Source organism: Nanorana parkeri, unplaced genomic scaffold (genome assembly GCF_000935625.1).
Source record: "Nanorana parkeri isolate BGI_ZX_2015 unplaced genomic scaffold, ASM93562v1 scaffold3, whole genome shotgun sequence".
NCBI classification, from domain to species: Eukaryota; Metazoa; Chordata; class Amphibia; order Anura; family Dicroglossidae; genus Nanorana; species Nanorana parkeri.
The window spans coordinates 5,353,538-5,369,704 of NW_017306271.1; the positions used below are offsets into that span (position 1 = coordinate 5,353,538).

The following is a 16,167-nucleotide window of genomic DNA, read 5'->3' on the forward strand; positions in this document are numbered from 1 at the left end:
AAGAAGAACAGTTGTTGCTAGGGTAAGTTGCCTTTTCTAGTTTTTGCTAGGGGTGGTCCTGAGGAGTCATGGAGGTGACCTGTAGTTTGCTGTTATAGTAAATCGCTTGCATTCCATACAGAGTTATGGCCATTCACAATTGTGGTGCTAGCAGTGATGAGCACGGATGGCGCTGTGTAGCTCAAAGTGTTAGATATGAAATCACCAACCCTCATAGAGTTCAATGTGTGAATTTTTAATTCCTCTTTATAGAACATGCATCACATGCATCAAAGCCAAAGCCAGTGTCACAGGGTCCCTTCATCAGGGTGACATAGTGACTACTGTAGTATGCTGACATGAGGAGCACCAAGAAATATATATATATATATACACAGATATTCCTCACTTAACGACTTACCTGTTTTGCGACCACTCACACTTACGATCAGCTTTTCGACAATGTGTGCGGGAACGTAGCAGCAGCAGTGCGATGTCTCACCGTCTTCAGTGCTGTACTCCGTTCTCCGCTGCGGGTCTCGGTAAGTACTTTATTGACTGCTTTACAGTACACTGTACAGTACTGTACATCTCCAACACTATACAATACTGTACTAATGCAGTACAGTAGACATGTGCACTGCCAAAAAATTTGTTTAGTTTCGTTTCGTTTTAAATTCGGATTTGTGTTATTTCGTTTTTCGGGATTCGGGTGTGAAAGTCAATTCGGATTCGGAAATCGGATTCGGACGAAATTCGTTAGCGGTAGTTCGTTTGAACGTTCGTTTCGTATTCGGTTCTTATTCGTTTCGTTCATTCGTTCGTTCGTTTGCAGCGAAGTGACATTTGAGGGGGAAAATGTTTTTCTCCTTCTCTAATGTCACTTTGCTCCAACGAACGAAACGAATAAGAAACGAAAACGAAGCGAACGTTCGAACGAACTACCGCTACCGAATTTCGGAAACGGAAATTCGGATTCGTTTGCATTCGTTATATCTGTAATTCGGAATTCGGATACATCCGAATGTCCGAATGTCCGAAAATTCGTCCGAATTTCGATTCGGAATGAAACGAATCGCACATGTCTACAGTACAGTATTGTATACAGTTCCTCGATTAATGACCGATTCGTTTAACGACCTGGTCGTAAGAACGGAACTCGGTCGTTAAGTGAGGAATAGCTTTATATATATACACACACACGATATATATATATATATATATTTTTAAAAGCTGGAGTACTACTTTAATTGGAATATAGCAAGCCTCTGTATAGTGTGGTAGTGTGGGTTAAGTTCCCAGAAACGTAATTTTTTGCTTGTGTTGTACATGGCTTTTTCCCCCCAACTTTAGAACTGTTTATTTAAAAAAAAAAAAGGAAATGTGCATGGTACACATCAGTGTGATGGATAACAGATGGATAAAAGATAAGCCCCTCGTAAAATATGACACAACCAGTAAAGATTAGAAAATAGTTGTTAAACTGAGCCTCAAGTTATAAGTATAAGTTATAAGTATAACTGGGACCATTTGGTTCTACTGGTTCTATTCTATTTGGTATAACTGGGACCATTTGGTTCTATTGCCGAAGCAGCCTAAGAACTGAGTAGAATTTAGTAGAAATCAAAGGCTCCTAAGCTTGATAAAACTTTTCCAAAAAGCAGTCATAATAAAGGCAAATTTCCTATTAATCATTATGGTGTTGACTTTAGTTTAAGAGGGTGGAATCTGTTAATACCGGTAGCTACAGTATATCCCATTAGGTCACTGATAATATATGCAAAAGTAATTTTGATTTTATAACCAGGGTTCTGAATTTAAGTAGTGTGTGTGGGGGGGGGCACAGGGGTTGTCATGAAGTAATCTGTAATTTGACGGTATGTGAAGTTTTTGGTTATTGGAATATCCCTTATGAGTCATAGAAGAGGTAGTGGGATAAACAAGCTAGGGTACTTAAATAGGACATTTTATGTTCACAGATGTTGTAATAAAAACTAAGAACAAGTAGTCTCTAAGTGGGATGTAGAAGAATGAAGGGATATGTTTTAGCAAGATTAGTTTTCAAGCCAAGCAAGTATATGAATTTGCAAAGGTTAGAGAGGTTAGTCATAGAATGGGAAGGTAGAGAAGCATATCTTCTGCATATAGATTCGGATTTGATTCCATGGGATCTTTAGGAGAGCCAATGCAAAAGCCAGGATGATGGAGGGAAACATTGATGAGTACTCCTATTTATATTAAAAATGAAGACGGTGTACATAGCATAAAGTCTAGCTTCCAGGCGCAAATAAAGGGTAAATGGAATTGATACATTCTTGGCTAAAGCCAAACCTTAGGAGGCCCAGCTGAATGTCATTCCAGCAGACAAAATTAAATGCCTTTTCAAACAAAATAAAACATGATAACAAACCCCCCACATAAATAGCTTCCAAACATCTGCAGGGAACAGCCAAAAGAAACAGCTAATAAATTGGGTATATACAACTATAGCAGTTAGCTAGAGAAACAAAGAGCATATGTAAAGTCTTAGTATATAACATGTACATAATACATACACGGGAGTTGTATCAAACTCACTGACAGGTCATGTGAACAAATAACCTAATGTTGAACTGTAACTTTCAGTAGTACAAGTGTGCAATATCCTAGAGACTAGCAGAATAGATCAGGGATCCTACACCAAATTTCTACCTGTCTGCCAGCAAATTGACACAAATTGTTTTTACACTGCCTGCTGTGCATGCACGGTGCAGAACACGCTCCCAGCTTCTGTAGTGTTACAACATCAATGGCCAACCACTGGTGGAAGAAGGAAGATGCGATGAAGAGTAGCAGCAGTGACAGACCGGTGGCTGAGAGCATGGACCTTACATGCTGGAGATGGGCAAACTCAGAGGTAAGTCTACTATAATGTGCAAGCATGTTGTGCATACATACTGTCAGGCAGAACTGCAGTCTCCTTCATCCAATGTTGTTAGATAGCAGTGATGGGAAGAGAGGGATGAGCTCTCCAACAAAACTGCTTTGCAGCCCCTGCAAAGATTTAAATGGGACCAAAGGCAAGACGCACTGGGTCCCCTTGGGGTTTAACAAGCTTCTTTTTCTTCTGGAAAGACTTTAAAGAAGAACTCCAGGCAAAGTAAAACTTAACCCTTGCAGTGGGACTACCCCTGCACTGCAAGGGTTAAGTGATCCTTTTCCTCTAGGGTTTAAAATAACAAAGATATACTCACCTAAACCTTGGTCCTGCCTGGCTGCTAGACCAGTCCCTGCAGCTTCTCTCCCCCCTCCGCTTTGGATTTGTGAGTCATCACATCTAATATAGCGTATTAGACGTGAGGGCACCGAGGGACATTCCATTGCCTGAGTGGAGGGACCAGTCTAACAGTCGAGGATAAGGTGAGTATATCTTTGTTATTTTAGAGCTTAGAGGAAAACGATCACTTAACCCTTGCCGTGCAGGGGTAGCGGCAGTGCAAGGGTTATGTTCTATTCTGCCCAGAGCACTTCTTGCGTTGACCTTGTCTTGACTTGAATGGCACCACCTCACCACCTCCCACCCCAGAATGCAGGAGGCTTTAATTATGTGATCCAGTGCGTTCCAGCCACTAACCATGCTGGAACGCATTGAATAGCATGTGAACAAGACCTTATTTGGCCCTTGGGCTGCCTTTTTGATAGCCAGCCCAACACCCAACTAAAAAAGTGCTGACAATGCTGCTGCTAATTGCAGGGCTTAACATTGGCAATCTGCAACAGGAAGTGTTTCCAGATAAGACACTTTGACAACAGATTTACACAAAAGATGTGCTTAAGAAATCTTCATTCAGTGAGGCATGATGTCACTCCTATTTAGTCTTTTCTATGGCAGCTATGTTGGCCAAAATAGTGATTTCTTGTGAAAGGAGCTTGGGGTACTCGGTTCCCCTAGGAATTTACTTGCCATGTTGTTGTACCCATCAGTAAAGCCTTCCATGAGATTCTGCTTGGGAAGTGAAATTGAAGGAATAGTGTCTCACTCTGTGGCTTCCTCAGCTCTGCCAGTGCATGGGGTGGCATTAGAACATGCATAACTGCAAATCTACTTACTAACCGATTTTGAAATGGTTCACATTACCATACACCCCACTTGAATTGCAGATCACATAAAGTTCACATTGCTGTGCCCATGCATAAGATAACTGTGATACAGGTGCAGCCAGTGCGGCCGCCCCGGGGCCTGAGCCTAAAGGGGGGCCCAGTATCTGATCTAACACAGCCCCAGGGCAGAGATGGGGGTGCGCTGTCTGAGATGGACACACACACACACTGGTGTGTTTTTCTGCAGCCTGCCCCACCAGAAAACAGCCAGAAGAGGTGAAGGTAAGTTATTAAATAAAATCATTATTTTTTGTAGCCCAACTGATGGACATGCTGTAAAAAGTACTGCTGGTATTTGTAGTGCTATATAGCAGGTCGGTCCCATTCTGCATTGCAGCAATGCAGAATGGGACCCTCTACAGAGGACTACAAATCTCAGCAGTACTTTATACCGCAATGCTATTTTTCCATTTTTTTTTGTGTGTGTGGTTGCTACAGGGGATGTGGGTTGGGGGGTTTGTGTTTTTTGGGCGGGGGGGGGGCGGTCGGGGGGCCCGAAAAAAAATCTTGCACCAGGGCCCTTTGTTGCCTAGGACCGCCACTGCTGTGATAAACAATTATCTTCTAATAATTACTATGTGTATATATCCATACATTTAAGAATTGTTCTCCTGTCCCTACAGAAAAATATTTAGACATATTTTTTTATGCAAACACTTTTATCATCAGCAAATTCACACAAGTTGAATGGGGGAAAATAAATCATTTTTGGATTCATGGCAATACCTGTAAATATGAACACAGGGAAAATGTCTAATTCATCAGGATGGATTACAGATCTGCACATACACCACCATCCTTCGCTCCAGTGTTTTATTTTAAACAAGGATTGCAGTTTATAGCTACTTCAGCAATTCCAAAAAATGGGAAATGTTTTGCTCTGTGTAAAGCCGCCATCTAGTGGCATATAGAGAATTCTTCAGGAAAAAAATAGACAACAAAACACTAAACTTGTCAACTAAACTCCAAAGACTAACCAATGAGTCATTGTAGCCACAATCCAGCGCATTTGTACTGGCATAAGCACCAGGTGAGACCTTGGTGCAGAGAATCTGTTAAAGAAGAACACCAGGTAAAATGTTTTTATTAACCCTTGCTGTGGGGCTACCTCGGCACTGCAAGGGTTAAGTGCTCGTTTGTGTCTAGGTGCTAAAATAACAAATATATACTCACCGGAAGCTCAGAGCCAGCCAGCTGTCACAGCGCTCCTTCCAGCCTGTCTCCCCCTCCACTGCAGCATTAAAATAATCATCCTCAGTGTCCTCAAGTCTATACACTGTGTATAGATGTAATATTTATGGGACCTTAGACGGCGGCAGAGGAAGGGGAGAGACATTGGAAGGACCGGTCTAAGAAGAAGCCGGCTCGGAGCATCGGGTGAGTATAACATTTTTATTTTTTGAGCCTAGACACAAACCAGCACTTAACTCTTGCAGTGCTGGGGTAGCCCCACAGCAAGGGTTAATTAAAAAAATTCATGGAGTTCTCTTTTAAGCCATCTAGGTAGTAGCGTAAGGCAGCCAGAAGGAGCTAGAGCTTTTAGAGGACTAATGGATCCATAAGGATTGACCCAGTGCCACACAACATGCATTGGTCCAAATCGCAAGGGGATGGCAAACAGTTATGGAGACCACAGTTGGCTGCATGGCTGCACTCATAAGAGTAAAGGAAGCCCTAAGCAGACCCTCTAACCACTTGTCCACAGGGTCTTCAAAGGCCAAAATGTCCTTAACCTAGACCGTCAGGGACTTGTTAATGCAAGAAATAGCTGGATCCACCACCAGAATCTTCCACGTTTTGTGGGAAGCTTCCTCAATAGAGTTTTGCTGAGCAAATCTCTTAGAAGGTGTGTACACATTGTCCGCACACAGCCAGTCCTTGCACAAAACATGATATACCAGGGGGTGGAGCTGCAACAACCCTTCTAGGTTTCTTATTTTCCTTCTGCAAACTCATACTGGTGAACTCCGTAGTAAGAGGCTCTGCCAAATTCAAACATGTGCACACCACATCCACCAATACTGCAATGGTTTCTGATGCGCAGATGGAGCGTGTTCTAAGAAAAAATGTGCCAAGGGCGCACAGGAATTGATATAATTGATTAGTTCACTTACCTATTTAAACCAAGCCAGCCTGTCACTTACTTGCTGGATTAATGTAAAGCAAATATGTTGCGCTCGGTCTATGTGAACCAACTGCACACTAAAGTGTTAATAAACAAATCTGTGTAAAATTACAACAATCCGTGTGAAAAATTGATGCAAGTGGATTATTTACATATGACTAGAAGGTTCAACACACAAACATAATAAGAATAATAAAAATCAACACTGGAACCTTCAGAATTAGTGCCAGTGATCAACCTCATTGGTTCGGCATGTATATTTTAAACACGTGAACCTCTGGCTAGCGGTGTAGTAAAACAACACAGAAAACTAAAATTTAAATCGTGATATTAATTCAAGCTGTGAACAAACTTTGAAAAGGAAGGAGGGGCTCTGTGGTGGCCCTCCAATACTCAAAAAAACTACCCTGAGACAGGATTGCCACTCCTATGTAAAGTCTTGTACCATCTGTGCCAGGAGTAAAACCGAGCGAACAAAACCCTGGGGGTTGCTGCAACCGCTTCCCATTCCATCCCGTCCATGGGAGATGCTCAGCATGGACTTCATAGTCGATCTTCCCCCTTCTGATGCCTTCACATCCATCTTCGTTGTGGTGGATCGTTTTACTAAAATGGCCCATTTTGTACCCATGGTGGGTACCCCCACAGCTCCTGAAACTGCCCGCACTTTCATCCGTGAGATTGTCCGTCTCCATGGAGTTCCGGACAACATTGTCTCTGATAGAGGGGTCCAGTTCACCTCGAAATTCTGGAGGGAATTGTGTTCCTCCCTGGGAATCGAGCCTCTGTACTCTTCGGCCTAACATCCCCAAACCAACGGCCAAACCGAACGGACGAATCAAACATTGGAGCCCTCCTCAAAGGGCTTTTAGACACGAGGTGCAAGGGAAGCCTCCTCAACCATCCAGTCTCCCAGACCAGGTTCGTAATACTCGCTGTACTGTTGTACCAAGGGTAAGTGCCTAACACAGAGTCCAGCACCTAAGAAATATTACAGGTCAGCCCTATGTTTTCCACATGATGGGGTGTGAGTATGGTCCCCGAGGCTTGCCAAGGGGTACCAATATGGAAGCTGTAAGTTCACAGCCTCTTAGGTGCAACTAGGTTGAAGGGAGATTCCTCTTCAGATAGGCTGTAGAAAGTGAACACAGCCAAAAAAAACTCCAGCTCTCAGTAGGAGGAGGTCATCCTTCACCTAAGAAAACAATTACAAATTTCGATGATTGCTGAATGCATTAAATATAATAAGTGCAAGTATAACACTTCCAGATATTCTTTATCACTCATAGAATTCACAGTGCCCCCCTCCCCACGTGTTACACTCATCTTCTCCCAGTGCTTGTTCTCGGAAGCTCGCAGACACCGGCATTTCCAGGTGATGGAGCCAGTCAGCTAACTAATACGCGCTGCCTTAAAGGGCTAAGTGACACGTAGCTTTGTGTTCGAGCAACACATCTGCCTGAAGCATCCCTGTGCACTTCAAGACTCTGTGTTTCAGACACCTTCCTGCTCCCTGAGTTCCAGCATCCCTCCATGTCCCGGGCACCCTCCATGCACTCAACTTGGAACACCAGGACCCCACGTGGTTGCCCCTGTCTACCTGACATGGTGACATCTTGTGTCTGGGTTTCAGCTGACCTGAAACCTGGACACAGGACTCAGAACCTGGACTGTCTGGGTGAATCACGGACAGGTGGCAACCCTTTCATTTGCAACCTTTCGTAAAGTATGTCCACTCCATGTCCGTTTACGCTCGCGGATCTCTGTTGTAACCGGTCCTTGGTGGCACCACCGGCAAAGCTCTCTGGTAGAGATCCATTAGAATGATTCCTTTTCTCTAACTGTCCTGATCATCAATGTCACCAGGAATAAAAGAGACGGTAAAAACAAACTTTGGAGCCACCAAAATAAAGAACTCTTCCACTGGGGACATGTGTCCCTCTGTATGACAACTGTGTAAAAGGGAATATTTCTTGGAAAGATATTCTCTGATTTCCTGTTGAGTGTGAAGGACAGGAGGTGAAGGGAAATCTCCCTGAGAAACAAATGGCAAAAGAACCTGATAGCAGTTACAACTACTCTATACTATATCAAAAAAAAACCCATATACTTTTAAATATTAAGCATTTTTATTGAAATGATAAAGGGACATTTAGTAAGCTATTCTCTAGTAGACTGACGCCATTTTCTCGAAGATTTAGGCCTCTACAAAATGGCTCCACGCTTACAGCCATCAACGCATTCTACTCAAGCAATCACCGAGGACCCAGCTGTCCTAGTACCCCGCCTCTAGAGGAAAAGTCACGCCTACGACACTCGAGCAATTGATGTTTCACCAATAGGAAGTTGTGTGGGCGGTGTTTCCGCCGTGGCGCCAGTCTGCTTTGGCGCGAAAAGTAGTGTTCGCGCGCTTTTCCCTTGTAGTCCCGGTGTTGTTGTTTGCTCGTCCTTCGCAGCGATCGGTTTCCATCATGTCCGGATTTGACGATGCAGGCATCTTCTACAGTGACAGCTTCGGGGGTGAGCAACCTGTCGGGGACGATGGGCAAGCCAAGAAGTCTCAGCTGAAGAAAAGGTTCAAGGAGTTTCTCCGGCAGTACCGATATGGCACTGACCGCACCGGCTTTACCTATAAATACAGGTCAGTGACGATCACATTGTACTATATATATATATATATATGCTGAACTTCTAGAACCTGCCGCTTTCATGGTGCGGAAGAGCTGGGATGTCTTTATTCAGGTTGCCATGTGTTTCTAAGCTTGCCTTGTGTTTCAGCATAAAATTCCCTTATACTTCTATATAGGTGAGAATACACATCATGTAGGCATGCTTTGGTTACATGTTTGTAAGCAGATGCATGTCATTGTGTGCATCACCTTAAAGTGGACCTTCACCCATGAAATAAACTCGCATCTACTTAATCTTCCATCTTATATAATCGTGGATACATGTTAGTTAGGAATAGTAGATATATGTATTGTCTTTGATCTGTCACAACGCCTCTTCCTCTGGTGAGCAGATCCTACATGCTGTTGTAAGCTGTGCCATGTGGCACTCTTCTCTGCAGCATTCTTGTGAGTCCAAGCAAAGTGAAGAATTAAGTGGGTTAAATGATACTGGGTGCCAGTCACCCCCAAAGTAGATCTATGGCTCGTTAATTCTGTGGGTGACAGTGCTGGATATGGGATGGGTATAGGAGATGGAGGAGCATTTTTTTAATGCTGCTGTAGGCTGCCTTCATATATTCATAGAAACTACCAGAATGTGGAGCAACTGGCATGTTATGGTGGCCTGGAATGTGAGACTGCCGTGCTCATGCTTGCCATTTAGATATCTGCTGTCCTTTTGTACACATTGAATATTATTCATGGTATACATTACAATCTCACTGTACAAGTGACCTTAGATTTGCCAAAACTATGTAAGATGAGCACCTACCTAAATTATACAATGAATGTGTATCCAGACATGCACTTCATGGTGTTTGGTCAATCTGCTTTAGAGTTACCCATCAGATTGTAATGTGTGTAGTGAGCTTTAGATTGTCTTATTAACTGGCTTTGTTTTTAGAGATGAACTCAAGCGTCACTATAATCTGGGGGAGTACTGGATTGAGGTGGAGATGGAAGATCTGTCTAGTTTTGATGAAGACCTTGCTGATTACCTCTACAAGCAGCCCACAGATCATCTTCAACTGGTATGTTACATATCTGTATCAATCCGTTCACAACATATTGCAATATACACAGATCAGCCATAACATGACCACTGACAGGTCAAGTGAATAACATTGATTTTCTCATTACAATGGCACCTGGAGGTGGGTGGGATATATTGGGCAGCAAGTGAACATTTTTATCTATGAAGTTGATGTGTTGGAAGAGGAAAAATGGGTAAGCGTAAGGATTTGAGCAACCTTGACAAGGGTCAAATTGTGATGACTAGATTGGGTCAGAGCAACTCGGAAACTTCAACTCTTGTGGGATGTTCCTAGTCTGCAGTTTTCAGGACCTACCAAAAATGATCCAAGGAAGGAAAACCGGTGAGCCTCCAACAGGGTCATAGATAGCCAAGGCTCACTGATGCACAGGGGGAGTGAAGGCTGGCCCGTGAAGTCCAATCCAATAGAAGAGCTACTGGAGCTCAAATTGCTGAAAAAGTTAATGCTGGTTCCAATAAAAAGGTGTCTGAACACACAGTGCATCACAGTTTTTTGCGCATGTGGCTGCAGACCAGTCCAGGGTGGCCATGCCGATTGTGTCCACCACCAAATGTGCCTACAATGTGCATGTGAGCTCATTGTAAGTGGTTGCAATTGATCAGAGATTACTTTAAATAACCCACACAAACATGCCCTAATTGGTGCGTTATTTCTAGTTACTCTGTATCTCTGTTGTGACTGGATTTAGTTATTCCATTTTAAAGGAGAACAATGGGTTAAGTGTTTTTCCTCAGTTCTCCTAAGGGTCACGGGAGGACATAAACTAGCATCCTCCCATGACCCAAAGCTCAGTATATCGCGAGCTGCAGCTCGGGGTTTACCGAGACCGCCGCAGCCGGAACTGATCCTGACATTACTGTCGAGATCCACCCAGCTGCGTGAGTGACAGCTGGCTCCGCCTATCTAGAGGCAGAGGCAGCTGTACCTGCCCCGTCCATTACGCCAATCAGCGCTGGAGGATCGGGGAGGGGGTTCCCTGCAGGGAGCCGTGAGTGACAGTCCCGGCTCTCTGTTCGCTCACTTCCAGATCTATTGAGCCGACGTGTGACAGTTTCATTGTCACACGCCGGCTCAAACTGGAAGTTGAGTGAAAAAAAACTCACAACATAGTTCTCCTTTAAAATGTGAATAGTGTAATCTGAGTAAAATTTTGTAGCTTACTGGCATTGTATGACTGCAAAGCAATTGTTAATCATGTTCTCATTTTATTATAGTTGGAAGAAGCTGCTCAAGAAGTGGCAGATGAAGTCACCCGTCCTCGGCCTGCCGGTGAAGAAACTGTACAGGATGTTCAGGTCATGCTGCGTTCTGATGCTAATTCCGCCAATATTCGAAGTCTAAAGGTAATTACATGTATAAAATGATGTTTTTGGGGTTCACTTGAACTATGGCCACAGTGTAGTTGCAAAACGCAGCACGTCTGCTTGTCTAGGCAATTCTGAATCAAAGAAATATATGGATGAAACCTTGCAATTGGGTTTTCAGCAGATGTAGTCCGTAGCTTCAGCCACTAGATGGTGCTGTGCTTGTAGTAAGTATATAATGAACACCAGAAGGAAGAAAATGCTGGACAAGCAGGGATGCTGGAATGCATACAACTCCCTTCCATCATCTCCCCTAAGAGGAGCCAAGATTCCCGTGCCAGCAACTAATTATTCTGGTTGTCTGGTTTGACTGGAAAGCCAATTTGTATAATGAAGATTTAGACCTCAGTAAGTTAGAATGAGTGCATTTTCTAAAACTGGAGCAGCTGTGCACAGTAACCAATCAGTTTCTATCATCAACTTCTTGCATTAGACTTTAAAAATGAAAGCTAGAAACCTATTGGTTGTCATGCAGAACTGCTCCAGATTTTCTTATCTTATCCTCCAATTGCCTGGTCTGCAGAATATTATGGTTTAGGAGAACAATGGCATGGCAACATGGTATTATGCATAACGCATACTATCGTGTTGTGATATCACACAGCACACAGTGTGCGGTACCGTGCACAATGTAATGCAAGGCCCCTAACTTGTCGCACTAGCATTGCGCTAACACATGGTATTGCGCGTTTTAACTTCTATAGAGTCATGTATTCAAGACAAGGGTTGCTTCTGCTGGAGATCTATGTTCAAGTGTGTCTCTCCCGACCACAGTAGCTCCATTTATTTATATACCACCAACAAAAGGATGACAAACAGGAAGTCATTGCCCCAACAGTCAATCGTTTCCTCCATACATTAACATAACAGTCAGCCAATCGGCATCAAAATAACAGGAAAGGGCGGTGCCAACAGCCTACAATTTCCTGCATGCACAATGACATCACAGGAAGTGACAAGAGGAGAGCACACCCACATGGAGCAGAGCATGGCTCATCTGTGTCACATGTGTGCACAGCCGCCATTTTGGCCAGCATGAACCTATTTCAATACGGCTCAGAGTGACCAGTATCAAGATAATTCTATTTGTTCTTATATGTCTGAGACTATCTGCGGGGACATTGCTAATGCTATCCATGTACGGTACCAGTACACCAACGAGGCAGATATCAATGTCTTCCCGAAAAGCAGATATGTATCCAAAAAGGGATAGCGCAGCCATAACAGAAATATAATATGTATCTCATTATTCAGACTCTGCTTCGCTAATGTGTGTAGACGTTTCAAGGCAAGAAACCCAGCGCATTGCACTTAATGCTCACAAACCGGCAAACGCCCCCACACACTGCAAACACGTCTCCAAGCCCATAAGAAGGTTTTCATACTGACCATTTTGCCGCTGGTCCCGATTAACCCACGTACGCTCTGCTAGAGCGTCCCTGGGTTGAATCCAACACAGGGAGACATGATGACAATATTACAATACATCCTAATAAAATTTCCACAACACCATGAATAATTTTTTATTTTTCCCCCTCCATGTTGTAGTCAGAGCAGATGTCTCATCTTGTGAAGATCCCCGGCATTATAATTGCTGCAACAGCAGTGAGAGCAAAGGCCACCAAAATCTCCATCCAGTGCCGAAGTTGCCGAAATACAATTGGCAATATACCTGTGAGACCTGGCTTGGAGGGGTACGCCATGCCTCGCAAGTGCAACACGTAAGTTGAAAAGACTAAAATACAAGCATCATTGTTTATAAAACATGCATTGGGCCTCTTAATTATGTAGTGAGAAAATGTCCTCTCTCCAGTAGCATATACTAATCTACTTTGTCATTGTGTTTTTTAAGTTTTTATTTAAAGTAATTGTTAATTTAAGAATGCTAATAGATATTAAGTGCAGTAGCATTCCTATTGGTCTAGTTCAATGCTTAGCTGTCTCACTTGCCAATGGGAATGTGTAGGAGGGGTGTCATTTGGGTGATGCAGAGGATACGGAAATGCTAGTATGTACACTGACGTGAGTTCCTTCACATCCTACCAGTCAGCACATTGACTATTTAGCTATCATGCACTCAGATTTGTGGATGGCATATAAAAGATTATAGTTTGTATTTAATGTTTCTATTCCTTATTTCTAGACATTATTTTATGCTTCAAACTACTGTATTATAATCAGTGATGGGAACATTTAGTTGCCATGCAAAGAATAGTGGCTTTAACAGATTTGTTCACCAACATCTGACGGTTCTCATTATTCCAGATCATGGTATAGCTGATGGTGGTTAGTCGCATTCAACTGGACCTGTCCTGAAATGTTGAAGAGGTTTTGTAGCTTCTCCAAGTCACTTTAGTTCTAACAAACCCCTGACATTTTCCCTTTTTGAAATAGAAAAAGGAATTCAGGACACAGTCCTCAATCTTTTTTTTTTTCTGCAGCTTCTGTGCTCGTCATGGCAACAGGGGTGAGGGGGCACAGCCAGGCCGGCCCTGGCTGCACCTGAGGAGTGTGCCTCTCTCGCCCCATGGTAGCTACTCCCCTGCTTGCCTATGATTTCCCCGCTTGTGTCAATTTTAGGGTTAGTTATCTAGTCATTGCAGTCACAGTACACGGCACAGATGTTACCTTGCTGCTTCAAAACTCGCCTGCTGATGTTTAGCTTATTAGTTCTACATCCTTGTTCCGGTTCATCCTTAACTTGGTTGTCCAGTAAATCAGGAAAGTTTATAAAGAATCCATCTAGGATGTGGACAGTGTGATGTGGACATTACACTGTAATGTGTCTTACTTCTCGTATAAACACTAGAGGTTTGGAATGGCGTGATGGTTTAAGAACACCTTATGAAGATTATGATCCAGCTGTACAATAAACCTTGTTGGTATAACACCACTGAAAAAAAAGCAACCCAATGAATTGTAAATGTTTAAGAGAAGAGGATGGTGTTGGCAAAATCAACCGCAAGAAAACTTAGGCTAGCATGGTACTTGTTTCACAGGTGGTTTGGGCAGGGCACCGTCACCTATTGGTTCTGTGTCGGATGCGTGTCAGTGTTTCTTGTCTAAACGATTCTACAGCGCTGTGGAATATGTTGGAGCCATGTATAATGTACCACTGTAGTAGCGGTCACTGGCCTCAACCTCATAATTAATGGAGGACAGATGCATCCCATATAAGATTCTACTGTTCAGGGTTTTACTGCGTAATACAAATTAGTTTCTTTCTTGGGCACATTTGAAATTTTTAAAGGAGAACTATGAGGTGAGGGATTTTCACTCAGCCTCATAGTTCGAGCCGACGTGAGACAATGACACTGTCACACGTTGGCTCAATAGATCGGCAAGTGGGACTATGGGGAAAAACACTTCCTTTAAGTGAAACCAACTTAAAGAACAAAGTTGAAACTAAAGGACATCTTTAAGGCCTATCTTGTTGGTGTCTGTCATCTGATTTTAAATTTACGGCATCTACAGAATGTTTTTATATGGGGATTACAAAATCTGTCACAGGAGCATGAAGGCACTATATGAAATGTATTTCTTTCTGTCTTTATTTTGTATAGGGAACAAGCTGGTCGCCCCAAGTGTCCCCTTGACCCATATTTCATCATACCAGATAAATGCAAATGTGTGGATTTCCAGACACTGAAACTTCAGGAGTCTCCAGATGCTGTACCTCATGGAGAAATGCCACGTCATATGCAGTTGTACTGTGACAGGTAAGCGCGCCCCCCACACTTGCAGGTCATTGTGCAGTCTGAGAGGATTTTGTGACTTGAATGCCATGCGTTCATTTCTATTGTATTTCTTAGACGTGTTCATTTGTTTCCCCCTTAGGTACCTTTGTGATAAGGTTGTCCCTGGCAACAGAGTGACCATTATGGGTATTTACTCAATTCGTAAAAGTGGCAAAACCTCTACCAAAGGCCGTGACAGAGTGGGTGTGGGTATTCGAAGTTCATATATACGTGTGGTTGGCATTCGTGTGGATACAGAAGGCACAGGTAACATTTACTGCCCATGTTCTTGATGCAATCTGGCACATTTAGTTTGGGCTTGGGATGGTAGCTAGCCATGCTCTGTTATGCATTGCTTGTAGTAAGTTACAGAAGTACAAGCAGTCTGCTGTTTTATATTAGTAGGTACAACTCGGACCATATAACTTGTACTTTGTGCCCTGCATGTAATGTTAACCTGTTGCAAAATCATTCTAAAAATACTGAAATGGTACGCCATTCTGCTGCACCTACTGGTTAACAAATCCTGCACTTTTCTCTGCCATTCTAAAACTGGTTGCGCTATTACAGTTGATTGTAACCTCTGTAGTGTATTCTGCTTCATTTCATTTGAATGGTCAGTATACACAGCTATAAAAAGGATATTGCTTCCACTTCTGGAGGATTCTACCATCAGAACTGAATGTAGCAAGAAAACATAGAACACCTCAGATCCAGTCCCTGTGGCGTGCGGACAAGTCCTAAGAACACACATTGTTCATTCGCCTTGTGCTCTGTTAGATATTGTTCACAATCCTAGCACATTTTCCTCAACTGTACACTATTCACTTTGGGGTCTATTCATTAACAATTTGCAAAGCTATTTGCCCCTCAAATCTCTGAATGTTCTGTGCAGAGGCAAAATAAACATTATTGGTCATATAGAACATTTGAAAAATAGCACTTTATGGCCACGTGGCTTTCCTATGCAACTTTGCTCCCTCTAATGGCCAACATTTCGGGGTTTTTTTTTCAAATGTTATATTTGACCTGAGAAGAAATTCTACTTGGAACTTCCTTTTTGCCTCTATTTGTACAGAATTAATATTTAGAGATTGT

At 42.9% G+C, this 16,167-nt stretch overlaps 1 protein-coding gene across 1 annotated transcript in view; it reads left to right on the forward strand.

Annotated features, from left to right (window-relative positions):
* The first annotated feature begins 8,585 nt into the window (after positions 1-8,585).
* Positions 8,586-16,167, forward strand: part of MCM5 (minichromosome maintenance complex component 5) — a 16,126-nt gene continuing 8,544 nt past the window's right edge. The window contains exons 1-6 of the mRNA XM_018567381.1: positions 8,586-8,885; positions 9,818-9,944; positions 11,183-11,311; positions 12,881-13,053; positions 14,896-15,051; positions 15,170-15,336. Coding sequence (XP_018422883.1) covers positions 8,716-8,885; positions 9,818-9,944; positions 11,183-11,311; positions 12,881-13,053; positions 14,896-15,051; positions 15,170-15,336 — 922 coding nt within the window. The 5' untranslated portion in view covers positions 8,586-8,715. The remainder of the gene's footprint in view (positions 8,886-9,817; positions 9,945-11,182; positions 11,312-12,880; positions 13,054-14,895; positions 15,052-15,169; positions 15,337-16,167) is intronic.